Source organism: Patagioenas fasciata, chromosome 1 (assembly GCF_037038585.1).
Source record: "Patagioenas fasciata isolate bPatFas1 chromosome 1, bPatFas1.hap1, whole genome shotgun sequence".
Lineage (NCBI taxonomy): Eukaryota > Metazoa > Chordata > Aves > Columbiformes > Columbidae > Patagioenas > Patagioenas fasciata.
The window spans coordinates 154800719-154817063 of NC_092520.1; the positions used below are offsets into that span (position 1 = coordinate 154800719).

At 40.7% G+C, this 16345-nt stretch overlaps 1 protein-coding gene across 9 annotated transcripts in view; it reads left to right on the forward strand.

Moving 5' to 3' along the window:
* Positions 1–16345, forward strand: part of DGKI (diacylglycerol kinase iota) — a 214940-nt gene that overhangs the window by 37226 nt on the left and 161369 nt on the right. The window contains exon 1 of one of the 9 annotated variants that reach the window (XM_071798516.1): positions 4987–5103. The exons of 7 other annotated variants lie outside the window; for them this stretch is intronic. In XM_071798516.1, coding sequence (XP_071654617.1) covers positions 5015–5103 — 89 coding nt within the window. In that variant the 5' untranslated portion in view covers positions 4987–5014. Of the gene's footprint in view, positions 1–4986; positions 5104–16345 lie in introns of those variants that run through there. One more of the 9 variants, XM_071798493.1, reaches the window with a different exon arrangement.

The window sequence follows — 16345 nt, forward strand, 5'->3', positions numbered from 1 at the left end:
GGTCTGCCTGGAAAACGGCTATTAAGAAGAGCTCTGATACCTACCCCAGGCACTCACTTGTGGTTAAACTCAGAGAGAAGGATGTGCCAAATATATACTCTGGTTTGTAAGCACTGTGAACGAATTCATCTAGAGGGAGTTGCAGCCATTTAGCCCTTCTATCTACCATGCCTTTCATAAGTTTCCCATTTATAGTCAAAGACTGAGTCAACAGAGCATGTGGTGGATGAGGTGAGGCCGTGGAGGTCTTCAGCCAGCCAGAGAGTCTGGCAGACTGAGCTGTTTGTGTGGAGTCTAATACTAGTGTGACTGTAAGTCTTCCCTTTCCCAGGCTTAGTTTCAGCTTAACCGATCTTCTCACCTTGCCCTTTTTGATCTCCAGTCAGAAGAGTTCCTTCTGCGGTTGTCACTATCAGGATCAGGTTTAGTTCATCACTCCAACTTACCCTTTCATTGGTAGACAACTTTTTCCCGTCTTCTGCAAACCTCCCACTCCTGTTTTCTCTGTGCATTCTGCACTGAGATTCTGCATTGGTAGTAACTTCTGGGTATACAGCCCTATTTGAGGTAAAATAAGGTGTTACATTAGAACTGCATCTGAAATGCAGAATTTCAGTAGTGGGCTGACCAGGAGTGGGAATACATGACACCTTTGGCTAATCTACAGAAAAAAACCCCTTTCTCGTTGTGTGAGGTGTGCAGGCTTGCATGCCTGTAAAAAAAACCAAAACCAACACAAAAAACATACAAACAAACAAACCAAAACCAAACCAAACCAAACCAACCAAACAAACAAACCCCAAAAAACCCCAACCCCCCACAAACAAAACAAAAAATGACCCCTCCTTTTTAAAAATTTGTGAAAGGATGGTGGGAAAAACAATAGAGATTTAAAAGCAAAAATATAGTGGGGGGAAATACAGACTTGAATGGGATCATGCTGGCCACTGGGTCCTGTCCCTGTGATTGCAGGTAGCCATGTGACAGTTGCACAGTCTGGACTTGTAGGGAAAAGATTTCTAAATTTTCTTCTATCACAAATTGTAAGGAACTCTTATCCCTGTGGCAAGATAAAGCCCTTTAGTACAATGTTTGAAAAACTCTTCTGTGCTACAAGCAACCATCAAGAGACATGTGAGACATTGCCATCCTCCTGGGCCATGCAGGAGTGGGAAACTGGAGGTGAAAATACTCAGATGATCTTGGGGAAACGCACAATGCCATCTGCTTTAAGGAAGGGTGGACAGATCCCAATGGCTTCTGCTGGTTTGAGCTTGTGGGAAAGAGGTTCCTGATCTGAGGGTGATGATTGCTTCAGTCATATGTGTATGAGCAAGACACCAGTCAAGCAGTTGAGGGTTTGATCGTGTGGTTAACTGCACCAGCGCTCCCCCTGCCAAGGTCTCAAATAGTGTATTATTTTCATTGTAAGGAGGACAATCAGTACAGGAATTAAAGGAATGTAAGAAGGTATTTCCAGCCTATGACATCCATTAAATCTATTAAAGTAAGCCAGGAGTTATAAAGAAGGTTAATTTGTTCTCTTACAGAATCTCAAAATAATAGCATAATCTATTGAGACTCCTAGCACTGATCCCTGCTAAACTGCCTCCCACTCTTTTGGTGGCATTAACTTCTTCATGAAAGCTTAACAAAGACAGGGAAGGTCAGTTGTTCTCCAGCTGATCCCTGGTTTTCTATAACCTGCATCTTTTAATCTCTAAATGGGTTTTACCTCTTCCCAACTGGTGTTAGCGCAACTGTATGTAAAACCTCTGTCATCTGAATTGTGAGTGCTGCCAGTTTTTGTCGAACCAGCAGTCTTGTTTTGGGAAATTCTCTTGTTTGTTTTGGACATTAAATATTTAAAGGGTCCATTTTGGTGTGTATCTGTTTGAATGCTTTTTTTCTTTGTTTTTCCCATAGTGTTCTTGCTCTCCAGCATTGACTGGGTAAGCAATTTTATAAAAGGGACATTTTTTTCTTTTGTGCCTGACACAGCTTTTCTTGGTAGTTTGAGCTACAAGTTTCTGAAGATGAAACCTCCACCTTCTACAGATCTCTGGAGCTTTTTTAAAGAAAAAGCCCTTCTCCCACTCCTCAAGCTTGCATGGCTTTGTACCACCATTCTTACTGTGTGCCTGCTGCCTGTCGCAGAACTGCATGGAGGCTTGGCTTAGGTCAGCTTCTTTTTCCTCTTCCCTGTAGTCTAAGATACTGCTCTTGTGGCGTGACTGAGCACTGTCTGTGTGTGATGACAGCTCTGCCATGGTAAATTGTAAGAGACAAATATTTTCTCCTATTGGAAGTGCCAGATTTTCTCAATCTCAATATTTCGTTGAGATTTAGGGCAAAAGGTTGTTTATTTTCGCATAGTTGTACTCCTGCAGTCTAAAATGGCTTTCAACCTGAGATTAACACCAAGAAAAAAATATGAGAAAGACTTGAATGCAGGTGCAAGTTCATCAGCCCTGAAAAGGGAGGCAGCTACTGTGAGGACAAAAAACAGCACTGATACCTTAGCATGTGCTGGGGTAAATATTTAGCTACAGCTGCTTTCCTTAGGCAGGATGAATTTTAAACTGATGCTTGCCTTATCAGTGAGTGAGACTTGGCAAATAGAAACAGCCTATATTAGGGTTTGTAGAGGGAAGGCACTAAGAATTTCCAGAAATAAGCACTTTACATCAGAAAAAAAAAAATCGATATGATCTGCAAAGTGCAACTGAACACAATGACTAAGACAAAGGGAGATAAACATTTCCCTCAATCCAAGAGCAAGTAATTTTTGAGCCTACACAGTGTTGAGGTAACTTCTTTGTAAAAGGAAGAAGAAATGCACCGAGAGCTACATGTATTTGTGCCTGACTTCCAAAGCCAGAGGTAGAGATGCTCCAAGGAAGAGTTCTAACAGCACTCCTCCCTGACCAAAGGCAGAAAATACCACCTGGCTCCTGAGAGACAGGTTACTCTGAAAGGCAGGTTGTTCTTTTGATGCTCTGTAGACTGAGTTGAGAGGTGGGGTGAGCTGTGCAGTGAAGTGACCATGATGGAGGGTCTGGGAGAATCACGCAAAGGTGATTTCTACACTGCGGGACCAAAAGGGACGGTCGGGATGGTCATCAGCAAGAAGGTGTAGACAAAATGGAACAGCATGGTAGAGTAGCATACCTCCCCCAGCCTTTGGTGATGGGCCAAGAAAGACTAAGAATTTTCCAACTGGAAGACTGGAAGCCTACCTTTGGCATATCCCATCAAGCACAGATCAGGATGTTGCCCCAGAAGTGTCCAGAACCAACTGGTGATAAGGCTGGAGGTTTTGCTGCTGATTCGGTGCTGGAGGCAGCCTATACCTCCTGCCAGCCATGCGGAGACAACCATGACTCCTCTGCACCCACTGACTGACAGCCTTTGCTCTCAGAGCACCTGAGCATGAGTGCTTCTGCTCTGCAGAGATACCCTGGGGCTTAGTGCAGCCTTGAGGTTTGCTATATTCTCTGTCTAGTTCCCACATGCTGTGCTCAGCAAAGAGGTCTTCTTGTGTCCCTTTCAAGCCCTATCAGCAAAGATCCCAGCACTAGCTAAATATTTTGAACTTCAGAGTTGCTACTTCAAAAAAAAAATAACTAAATGGTACAGGCTTTTAAACTGTGCCGAAGGTTTCATAAAGTGGGTATTTTTAGCATGTCATAAAAACATAAAGCCCCACTCTTATTTTTATCCATTCAATCTCTGCAAAATTAATTGAAAGCATTTTACCTTGCTCCCCTTTGCTTCTCTGACTTTCAGAAACTAGCTAACTTTAGGACCCAGGAGGGAAGGCGTCATCAGATGTTGGCAAACGCTGGCCATGTTGTGTGTCTATTTATAGTAGGTGTGTGTCTAACCACCTTGTCGTTCTTTTCTTAGCATCAGCTGGACGAGCTCAGCTATCAATTATCCATGAAGCTCATGATAATACAAGGAAAGCTATGTCAAGCAGGTGCTCAGAGGAGAGAGAAAAAGGGGAGGTAGGTGACAGGACAGGGAGAGATGAGGTTTTAGGAGCTGAAAAAGATCCTTTTGCTCAGCCTGAAAACCCTTATTATCTGTAATAATTATTAATAACAGGGGTGCCTGCACAAAGTCATTGTGACTGCTTTCAGATGGTACATCCCTCCCAAATGTTATTTCCCTCATTTATTTTCGTTGTGTTGGCAATCAAAGGCAGGGGGGTTTTATATATATATATATATATATTTATATATTTTTTTATATATATATATTTTTTTTTTAAATCCCTTTGCTTTTAATACACCTTAAGCTGGGTGTTCTCCTCCCCCATCTCTGTCTTGGGTACTGATATTTGGGTTGGTAATAGCAGGTTCTAGTTTCCCCATGAAAAACTGAGCCTCTGGTATTTCTCATGCTTGGAGACTGCATGTCTACATTTGCTGCTTCTTTTGTCTCCATTTCAGAGAGGATTTTGCCTGTGAGAACTCTGGGGGGAGAAGGGAGCAAGCAAAGGGGTGTCATTCCACTCATTGACAATGAAAAAGCTATTTATCAGTTTTGTTCATTTATTTATTTATTTATTTATATTTCAATGGCTTGTCACTGCTGCTTTCTTCCCTAAGCGCAGGGGAGCAGGACAGCGTGAACTCTGTTCTTGACAGCAGCTCAGGTTCTGCCACCATCTGCCACCTAATCCACTATCAAAGAAGGCTGTGACGTCTGTGTGCATGTGTGTGCACATATACCCTTCCCACCTCACCCATACATCATTTCAACAGGCTCGTACCGACCAGCTCGCAAGTGCCATTTCTCTTACAGGAATTGGCTTTTGATACTTCTCCCTTCTGCTTTAGATTTCCCTGATTCAGTTTAGCATACTGTGGTGGGAGGCAGGGGAAGGGGCGTATGAGTTGAAACTGGAGAGTATTTCCTCAAAAACTGAACACCTCTCTGTTTTCCTACCTAGCCTGCCTCTCTGAGGTGCTGGACTTTCAGATTTTTTTCACTTTTCCTGGACATTATGAGTGTGGGATGCATGGATTTCTTTTGCAAAAGCAGCAGGAAACAGAGCAGGTGTAAATTGTCTGTGCCGGGCTCCTTGGATAGCTGGTAAGTGGGCTCTTGCAGGAACTGTTGAATTTTAAGCTTTTCAGTGACATAATGGCCCATCTTGTTTGACTGCTGTATGCAAGCACTGAATGTGTTTCAAGCTTTCTATATCTCCTTTCTCTAATAATACATGGAGAATGACATTTATCACACATGATGCTGTATCTGCTGATGTTTTTAGATGCACCGTATTCAACACAGTTCACTGACTGCTGGATCATATTTTCTCATGGCATTCAGTACTGTGCACACATAGTGCTGTGGAAAAGAGCATGAGAATTGGGATAGGGAGCCAAGAGAGGGTTTGGGAATGATGGAGGGACTGTACAGTATGCATTCAGAAATGCCAGTCATTTTGCTTGTAGTCATCACTTATGCTATTTTTTCTGGGCTATGGTAATGAATGTTTGAATTAGCTTCTGGAAAACAGTAGCTGTCTCTACTGCTTGGAGGCTCTTACACCTGAGTGTTGTGATTTTTTCCTCCTGGGTGCCCACAGATAACCCTTTCCTCCCCATTTGAAAGCGTCACTATTGCGAAAATTAGGAATCTTTCCTGGCTGAGGAGGAAGGGATAGGACTCCCTCCAAAAGTCGACACAGTCTTTGGAAAGACATCCCTGTCTCTACCAAACAAGGGACCAAGAATTCAGGTTGTGTGCTTGTTGCAGTCGAAAGATGAGCAGAGTTCTACCACGTAATGCAGTGGGTTTGAGCCAGAGCTTCCTGATGGATCTGGAAAGTCAGCCATTGTCTGCTGGGGGATTTAGATCAGGCTCAGTTATAGCTCTCACTGGTTCCTGTGATGTTCTGCTTTGTTTTGTGGTTGGATTTCCCACCCACTTCTCCATCTGCCTTTGTAGACCCCCTCCCTCATTTTCCGTATGATAAAGTTATTTGCCCGTGTGACCTTAACAACAATTTCTGCATCATACTGAGCATGGACCAGAGGAATCCTGCTGTTCAGTTGCACTTGGTTTCATCAATCACACTTAAAATAATAAAAAAGACCCTTTGTACTGAATAATGCTCACTAATTAGGAAAGCAAAGGAACTTCATGTTAATTTGAGATAGATTTCCATACAAAAATTAATTAATCAGCGATCTCTCCTAAGTGTGTTTTATTCTCTTGGTAACAGAAAAATGACTTTTGACTGTTTGAGATTACTTGTAGAGGTATTAAAAGAGAGGTTTATATTTATAACATATTGACATGTATTGATGAAACTTGAAAACTTCTATTCCTTTCCCTATGCAGAAAATTGCTTTCATTTGTCACTTCTAAAGGAGGCAGGGGAGTAATTCTCCACTCTTGGCTAGCAATTTAGGATTGATTTGATGAAGATAGGTCCTTTAATAGATTGTCTGGAATATTCTATCTCCCAAGCCTAGTTTCAGATCTTATGTAGGATCGCATCCTGTTTGCAATGAGACAATTACAAGCTTTGTGTTATTTTTGAAAATGATTTCTCCAGAACAAAGTAATAGTTGAACTAGCAGAAATCTGTGATGCTGTGGTTTCATTTAGAGAATGTTGTCCTTGATATTTTGTACTTGTTCTTGTCAGGAAAATAGTAGTGTGCTCATGGAGGAACTGGACTTCTGAATTCACAATTTTTTGCTTGAACATTCAGTCATTTTTCAGTGAAATATGTATCTACAAGGCATCAGAAAAATGGTAATAAGAGTTGTGTGCGTGAGAATCGTGCCTCATTTTAAATTCATAGTATTTAGAAGGTCTCCCCTTTCCTGGTATGTTTGTTTTCCAGTAGAAAACATCTAATGACTACTAATTAATACTGATATATAGGTCATCTAAGACAAAAACAAAATTCCTTTCACTGCCAAAACATCTCTAAGGAATTAGAAAACACTCCCTTCAGTACTAGGAAGTGTAGTGATTTTTTGTTTTTCAGTTTTATCTCTCTGCTTCTGTGTCTCTATCATTCCATCTCAGTGTGGGAACTGTGTCTCATAAGCCAAATTTCCCTTGAGGTTTTGACAGACCTACACAGGGAGGGGTGAAGAATCCCCTTGGGCATAAGTATTCCCTTCATGCTTCTAGCCAAGCAGGAGGGAGCCCAGGAGGAAAGCTGGTCCTCCTGGGAGGTGCCGACTGATATTGCAGTGGAAAGCTTGGAAAATTCCAAATAAGCTCCCGGAAAAGCATGGATGTTTGAACAAAATCCAGCCATCTTGGGATTCAATTTCCAGGAATATTTCATGCATGTGAGCAGAGCAGTGTTGTCTGAATGCATGCTTTCAGAAGGGCCTCTAGTCAGCTTAGTACAGTCAAGCTTATATTGATAAGTTGAAACCCTAAGAAAAAACCAAAGCCCCAACAAAGCGAAAACTGAGAGTCAAGACTCCTTCTCCCTTTGCAATATTTGGAGTGATTGTTGGAGAAAAGGGCCAACAGAGGATGCTGAATGTGTTCCTGGGTCTGGCAGTTTGGAATAATTCTGGCTATGTTACCTGTATCATCTGTACGGATGACTATAGCTAGGTGTACTATTCTCTGTGGAGGGAAATGCTTCACTGCTGCTGTTGATTTTATTAGTGAAAATAATGTAACTTCTGAATGTTCATAAAGTTTAAAATTTAGTATATTGCTTTTTTTTTTTTTTTTTAATTACAAAAGGCAATAGTGTTGAATTCCCATGTTGAAACCAATAAGCTAATTTGCTGAGCCTGGGTGCGTAGTCATTTTTGGACATAATCTCCTTTTCAAGTCTGTTTATTTGGTGGCTTTTTATTTCAAATTACATTTAAAATGTAAGTAATAGGAAGAGACATTTTCATTCCCCTTACTTTGGAAACAGTTTATATAGTGTATGTTTGCTTGTTTCCTCATCTGTAAAATGCATATATATGCTAATTATGGTCAACATTTCACAAATTGTTTTTAGGCTGAATACTTTAAACAAATTTAGTCTCCTCTGAACCAAGGTAATGTCACAGGTCAAATTATTAACTGCAAATGTATAGGCAATTGGAAGACATATTCTTCTACCTGGTCCACAGCTGAAGGTCCCATTTGTCATAGCTCCTTAAAGATGATTGTAGTAATTCTTCTACACTGGAAACTTGTGTCAGTTCTTTGGGTGCCCAAAACCTAGATTCATGCTACTGTTGTGTGGTGATATTTCTCTTTTAATGAAGAGAAGAAGTGATCAGAAATACCAGTGAGGAAGCTGTATGTCTGATGCAAATCTTTAATCTATGAAAAGTATAGCTTAATTCTATTTCCATATTTCAAAGTTTTGAGACAACAGCAATTTGTAGTAAGATTCGGGATGGCAAACTCTGATTTGTGGGCACTTACTGTGATCTTGAGGCAAGCTTCAGTGTTTTCCAGTATGATTAAATTTAAAATCAAGTTGTTAGCATCAAATGGAAATATTCGTTGCAAGCAAACTTGAGATTTTTTACATCAAGAACAGAACATTACTCTGTATTACTTAATACTCTGGGTTTTGATCTGCATGTGCCTGGTTTATGTAAAGCAACTTGAGAACCCAGAGGGTGGGAGATCACCTAGACCGGATGATACTCATCTTGGGTTACTGCAGGGAACAGAGTGTGAAATAGCAGAGGTACTGATGAGGACATACGATATATCCTGAAAAATCAGCAGCTGTTCTTGACAATTGACAAAGCACCAGTGTGGGATCTACTTCCAAATGGGAGAAGCAAGATCCCAGACATGGGGAGATGGGCAAACTGCCTGGTGGCTGCGGGGAAACTGAATGAGAATCTCAGGATGGTGAAGTGCGATGGCTGGCTGTGTGTAAATCTAGAGTCAAGTTACCATTTCATTTGAAAGAAGAAATCTTACACCCGTTAGGCTTGAATGAAGTTGCACAGACTTGTGATTACACATGAACACAGAATAAGGACTGTGTAGTGTAGCAGACTTGAGTTACTAGGTTTTTAAGGAGACTTTTTCTTTGAGTAAGTTACGTGTCAGGGCTTGGAATGCATATTGTGAAACGGTGACAGTAACAATTAGAAAGTGAGTATAACTTCTGCCAGCTCTCATCTCTGTCCTCCCAACAAAATATTCATTTTAGATAGTAGGTTCTTCAGTTCCTGTTTGTTTTGGTCTGAAGCAGTACCTACGTTTTGTATCTCATCCTGGAGGTGGATGAACATAGCTCATCAGGGTATCCTTGTTCTTTGATTGCTGGGAGATCTCTGTGCAGTGGGCTGCTTCACCAAATGTTCCTAACACTTGAATAGCCTCAAAGAAACCTGAATGCAACCAAATCCTCATTTACAGTAAATCCATATTTGAAAAAGGGAGAGGTGAAAGTGTTTGGTAAAGGCTGTAAAAGACAACAAAAACTTTCAAGTAGATTTTGTTGCACCAGGGACTATGTATCTTGGTGATGATCTCTAAATGTCAAGTAATGCGTGATGGCAAAAACGGTTTAAATTCACACATAGTGATGTGCTCTGAAGCTGTGCTGTTCTCCAGGGAGTAAAGGTCACTATGGATATTTCAGTTATGATATCTAAACAGACTGTTACTGCAGTTGAAAAAAAAAATAATAAAAATGCGGGGAATTATGAGGAACCCAGAGCAGGTAAAGTAGAAATTTGAGTGAATATCTGGGTTCATCCATGTCTTCTGTAATTTCTCAGGGATCAGTCTCTCCTGTAATAATCTTATTCTACTTTAAAATAGTCAATGAAAGAGTGCGTTTTCACTGTAATTAATCAAAAGCAGCACCAAGGTAGAAAACCATTGCATAACTCCTACTCTTGCCTTGCCTGAACAGATCTTGAATGAAACTCACCAGGTGTTTCCATATTTACTGAAATTTCCTTAACTCAAGGTTTTTCCTCAGCTTCAGGGTAGAAAATGTTGGTCTAATCATTCCGAATTGTGAATGAATCACTGGAGTCCTTTGGCTGGAGAGGAGCTCCTACAAGGAGTGCAGTGCTATAAGGCAAAAGGTCTTTATTTGTTATCTTGATTTAAAGAAAGCATCTGAAATGCTTTGTCACTTCTCTTTTCTAGTGAATATGTATGCAATTGTAAGGAACTGAGAGCAGCTTAGGAACTCAAACAGAACCCTGTGCTCGAGAGGAAACTGCTATTTTAAATCAGGTTTGAAAAGACTTTTAAAACTAAAGAATGTTCCCTTAACAAAAGCACTGGAGGTATGGGGGCATGGAGAAAGTATGGGGCTTGGTATATTTCACCCTTTATTGAGTTCTAGGTTGGGATATATGGAGAGAAATAACCAGGCATCTGAATATTTTAGAAAGACTGTGATACAGAGCAGACGATGCACAACTTAGTTTCTTCCCATGACTGTACAGTCTAAGATTTTGCTTACAACAGGAATATGCCTCATGTAGTTGCATTCAGCAGGTGGTGCAAAATGAGTGCAACTAGTACAAATCATTATTAAAAGCACTCGACAGTTCCTGATGGCAAAAAATCTCTGCCCAAAAGGCGAAATGCTACATAGGAGCAGCTTCCGTCTCACCTCCCCAGAGGTGAGGCTGGGAACTAACTCCGGTAGGCTGGGTGAGCTGGGGTGGGTTACAGCAGGGAGGTGAGCAATGTCAGAAGCCGTGGAAGCTCTTGTTCTTCAAAGAAATGGGTTTGAAATCTCACTTCCAATATCTGCAATTAACGTTTCTGTCTCAGGAAGCCTTTTTTGTTTGGACTTGTAACAGCAGCCCCTTGGGTTTCTCTTCTCTTGAGAGATAAGGAGGCCACCTCAGTGCAGTATTTATGCGCTGCCTGACATATTTCAGTTGACTTTGCTAGACACTCCTGTGTACGTTTCCAGATCTCATCTGCTTCAAATCAGACAGATGACCTTTCTGCATAGCTGCTTTACCCAATACAGACTACGCAGCCTGCAGGTTGTTTTAGGTGAGAAAATTAACAAGTAAAATTGTCGACATAGTGGTATTATTCAATAGGGGGTTTTGTTGTTGTTTTTGTTGTGTTTTGTTTGTTTGTTTGTTTTGGTTTTTGTTTTGGGTTTTTTTCTCCTTGGATCTTCATAGAGTTGTGCCTCAAGTTAGCTGCAAAATAATATTGGTTCACCTCTACTTACTGCTCAAGAGCTCATTGACATTAGGGATCAGTTCATATTTTGATGAACTTATAAATACGTGTTTAATTCCTCTATAATGCAGAAAGGGTCTTATGCAAACAAGGAGGAACCTTGAATAGTTTAGGATTACATAATATGAGAAAATATAAACCTGTTGTAATTATAGAGTCAATATACCCTTGAACTGGTCTATACTGACACTTTTCTGGGTTGTATCCTCTTTTGCCATTCCCTGTGTGAGAAGGAGACAGTTTTCTGAAAATGCTTCTGCTGATATTCACTTCAGTGTTCTTAGACAAAGAACAAATCCAAATGTTCTGGGCTTCATTTATAGCCTGGCAGGTTTTGTTCGTGGTCAATTTGAGGCTCAGTTACCTGATAAATTATTTGGCTTGCATTTCAAGCTCTTTCAATTTTACCTCAACCCTGCAAGAGGGTAAGGTTCAAACACAGTTAACCATGGTACTTTCTGTTCCGTGAGGAGTACCCAGGTTATAGCTGTTTTATTTAGCACGGTGGCCTGTTTTGTTGCAGTCATGTCCTATTTACAATTTCCAGGAAAAGTTTCATGTCTGTGCTGCTTGCATTAGGAAAACAATGCCAGCAATAATTTTTGCCTTTCATCCACAGAAGAGGGACTTCTTTCTTTGATTTTATAATTATTTTCCCTTGCTGTTTAAATATATTTCTATGGAAAACAAATTTGAGTCTGTATTGTCCTTTCTGTGATCAAAATCCTTGACACAGGAGAACGGTTGTTGTACTCTCTCTCTCAGGTCAGGGATGCTGATGCTTTTAAGGGCAGATGGTGAGAAAGGTTTCAGGAGTGCACTTTAATTTAGAGATGTGTATGAATTTAAATAGATTTACAATGCTTCTCTTAAAACAAAGCAATGTAGAACTGAAGACTACAGGGCTTGAAATTGAAAGAAGTCATAGACAACAAATGGAACTATTGGGCTGTATAGAAAACGATCATCTGCACAGCCCAGTGAACTGAGGGGAATTGCAGGAATAAGAAAATATATGCAGCACAGCTTCCAGATTTTTTTCTTCTTTGTGAGTGCTCCTCATGAAACCTTACTAGAGGGCTAAAACAATCTAAGACTATTTGGTGGATCCTCCTTAGCAACGCAGTTTTGTGCTGTAGAGGCTATGAGCACCGTCATTTCTTTTCTCATTTGTGCAGCCATTCCCAGTTTCCTGCAGACACCAGGGACACAGTGGCCTCACTGGTAAAGTGGTGCAGGGCAGTAACTGTGACAAAGTTAACTGGCAGCTGAAAGGGAGCGTAAGTGTCTGAGCAGTCTGGTGGAAGCAGCTATTGAGGCACACTTTGCATTTAATCTAGATATATTTAAATCTATTTATTCTAAATATACACAGAAAAGACTCTGACCGATGCCTTCTACTTCTGTGTTTTTATGCAGTATTTGCTTTGTATCCATAAGAAAAGGAGATGCTTATTTTGTAGCTAGGGCATTTCATTCCTTCACACCTCAACTTCCAGAAATGCTCCAGGAATTAACAAAACTACTGTTCTCTCACAGCCACCTTCTTTGGACCTCCAATAAGTAAACTGTGAGCAAGAGCTGTGGTATATTGCAGCTTTAGGGGCAGGCAGCTAGTGCTTTATTTCCAAGACATCTGAGCTTTGAGATAACTGTGAATCCTCTAAGGATTTGGATTTAATATTGATACGCAGACAAATCCCTAAGCCTGACTGTAAAACTGCTCAAGGCTGGAGATGGGCTGAAGTGGCAGTATTTAGTCACACTACTTCTGATTTTTTTTTTTTTTTTCTTCCTGGAAAGCATTCTTAGTCCAGAAGAAACTAAATTACATTGGTCTATGGGTGAAAATTCTTGGTCTAATAACTGATTAAATGGTAAGACTATAGGCAAGTGATCAGTTTTTGGTCTAGAGGAATGTTATCAGGGATTCAGTTGGAGCTGGAATGGTTATTGCTAGATGTGCTTTTGGAAATTGGAAACAGGAAATAAACTATGGGGTGATGAAACTTGTCTCTGGGCTGTTTAAAATGGGATTTAATTGCAAAATTGCAGAAGAATTGCTTGTAGTGAATGAATGGACTATAAAATGAAGGTTGCAATTCTGTGTTGATAAGGCTGCTTTTCTCTGCATTACTTTGCAGTTAACTCAGGCAAGGATAGACTGTGCATTAGGTATTACCCATTCGCAGAGAGACTTAGTACTCACTGTAGATAATTCTATGAATATTTCTGCTTACTTCTCAGAAACAGATAAAAGTCAGAGAAGGCAAGTAGAGCAATAGTAATTTGATCAGTGAAACGAAACAGTTTATGGATGAGAAAAGACTCAATAGAAAAAGCTTTACAGGCTTGAATGCCACAAGGAGCAAACAGAGAGGCAGGTAGGGAATGCTAATTTATTCTTTCCTGTGATGTAAGAAACAGAAAGCATCAAATAAGCTCGTCAAACAGGTTTAGAAGAATAGGAGTTATTTTTGCTTACAATTCAATATTACGTGGTGGACCTCATTGCCACACAGTATCATGGAGATGAGCAATCCTGTATTAACAGACTAAATAAATGAACACTGTAAAAATCCATTGGTGAGCTCAAAGTGGGAGGATTTGACACAGCTCATCCTAAGGAGACCAAAGCTTTGCTTTGCTAAAGACAAGATGGGGATGCAGAAAGCAATATACCTTTGTGCTTGCCATGTTATTCTTCTCTCTCTATAAGCATCCACTACCAATTGGCTGACGGCAAAAGCTGCTGGCTTAGTTAAACCTTTGGTCTGTCCCAGTAAGATTGTTCCCAGGGTCTGTTTACAGTAGGCAGAAGTGAGCTTATTGTACCCTTTGCCCTGAGCTAGTACAGACTGTGAGCTTGAGCCTGAAAACCAGCTCACCACATCAACAGCTTACTGAGATGGATCCAAAAAACCCTACTATCAGGATTTCTGGATCCTGCTAGCTCAAAGTGGCTCAGTGTGCTGAGTGGGCTGACTCCATCCACATGAGGTGGTACAGACATGAAAGTGTTTGCTGTTGCAGAGGTATCAGGACTGTGTGCAAATTTTGAGCTGAAATGGAGACCACCCTTGCCACGCTCTCCTAGCATCTCCTTACTAGCCAGCTTAATTGATATGTTACTTGAAAGAACCTAATTCCTTTCCTCTCCATAAGATGTTACATAGGTAGCCCATAATTCTTAATGTGGGGTCAGTTATCTAAAAACATATATGCATTGCAAAACTCCGCATCAAAACACATGAATCTGCTTCTGCCTTGAGCTTTTGTTCTGGAGACTATTTTTTTACAGGTGGTTTCTACTATGCCTCAATGTTTCAATTTTTACTGAAAGCTGAAATTTTAGCTGTGCTTACATGTGGTTTAATAGTCTAAAATCAGATAGGAACTGCAGAGAAGGTTCACCAAGCTTGAAAAAAATCCTTGTTACCCACATGCTTCTACTTCTGCTGTTGAAGGCATCTAGCCTATTCTCAGAAAGCCCCTCAAACTTCATAAAGATCAATCCAAAAGAAGGAATTTTGATGAGCTGCCAGGCAGGGAAATGGTTACACCTGTGAGATTTCTGTGTCTGCAAAGCAGGAGAACAGAAATGGAAGTTGGGTTTTTTTCCCTGTTTTCCTGGTGTTCTAGGCCTCATTGCAGAACTGAACAGAACAACACAGGCCACTGCACATTGATGTTGCTCTGTTGTGCAGTTGCAGTTTATAACAGCTGAAAACCTGATGTGTGAGGAGTTCAGCAGTTGTTTTTTGATCAAAGTTGTAGTGAAGGTTTTTTTCAAAGCAGTATCGTTGACTTCAGTGAGCTCAGTTTATATCCACTTGCCCTTCAGCATATGACATCCTAGAGATCCATGCTAAAAAGAGATTCTCTACAGAAGATGGCACATAGTTTCCAGGAAAAACAATGAAAAGTACTTTTCAGTTCCTGTATATATGTACACAGTGCCCTCCACCAGTCCTCTGAGGTTTGGCTGTTACATTAAGGAAGAACAATGTGGTTAAAATAAAGAAAACATTGGCTTGTTGTAAACCTCATCTGTTGGCTAAAGTTTCCAGTTCAGAAGCCTGTTGCTTTTTCCTTCCTTCTTATTTTTTTTTTTCATTTTTTGAGCATCTTCCCTGACTGGTTCTAGCTGGAGTTGAAGGAGAAGTTGAGGTGGTCCCCTCCATCCTGTGACAAGATGTCTATGGCTCCTCTGAGGAAAATAGAAGTTTTGAGATGGTCAAGCGATTTTTTTCAGATACCTTAGTCTATCCACCTCTTATCTTAAGGATCTCGTTGTCTTGCACTCTAGAAAGAAAAAAATGTTTTGCTTTGCCCATGCAAAACAATTTGTGGGGAGGGAGAAAACATAAACATATCCTTCCCCCTCAATTCATCCCAAAACTAACTGAAAAAAAAAAAAAAGTAGGAGAAATGGGCCTTATAAGAAGAAATGTGGAAGGGAGAAGAAAACATGCTACTTGAAGAACAGAATCCATTCTTAGCTGTATATAATGTACCAAAACTAAGGTGCATGAGATTGGATTATATTGTTTCTGAAAAATGCTCATTTCAAGGAGGCTTTCTGTGCCCTTCTGCAGGTCTCCTGAGGATCATCTTTAGCCACGGAAAACAACCTTTCCTGGCACTGGCATGTTGGGGGAAGCCTGCCATCCCACTCCCTGTGGAGTCCAGGGCTGACTTCTCTAACCTGGAACAAGGGGTTTCTCACTTTCCATGCAGAACAGTATTGTCAGAGTTGGAACATCTCTCCTTAGCTTAATGACTACTGTTCAATACGGGCCTTTAGAGGTGCAAGTAATGTGTGGTATAGAGATAGAGGCATTGGGTTGGTGCAGGCTGATGCTACAGGAGTTGTTTCTGGCCTGTTCTATGAACATCTGAGAAATGGTGTGAGTGGTACCCACTTAGTATAACACACAGATGCAACGACTAGCCAAAGGATCAGCCAGTGTCCTTTGCCTGTTCTCCTGTACCTCATACATCTGTTTGGCACCTCTCATCTCTCTGTTCTGGCTACAAGGGCTTGGAGAATGAGTGGTTGATTGCTTTAACTGGCTGGATATATGTTTTCCTCACAGCTACCTCAACATAGAGAAAGAAAACCTGTAGGTCTTGTTAAATATCACTT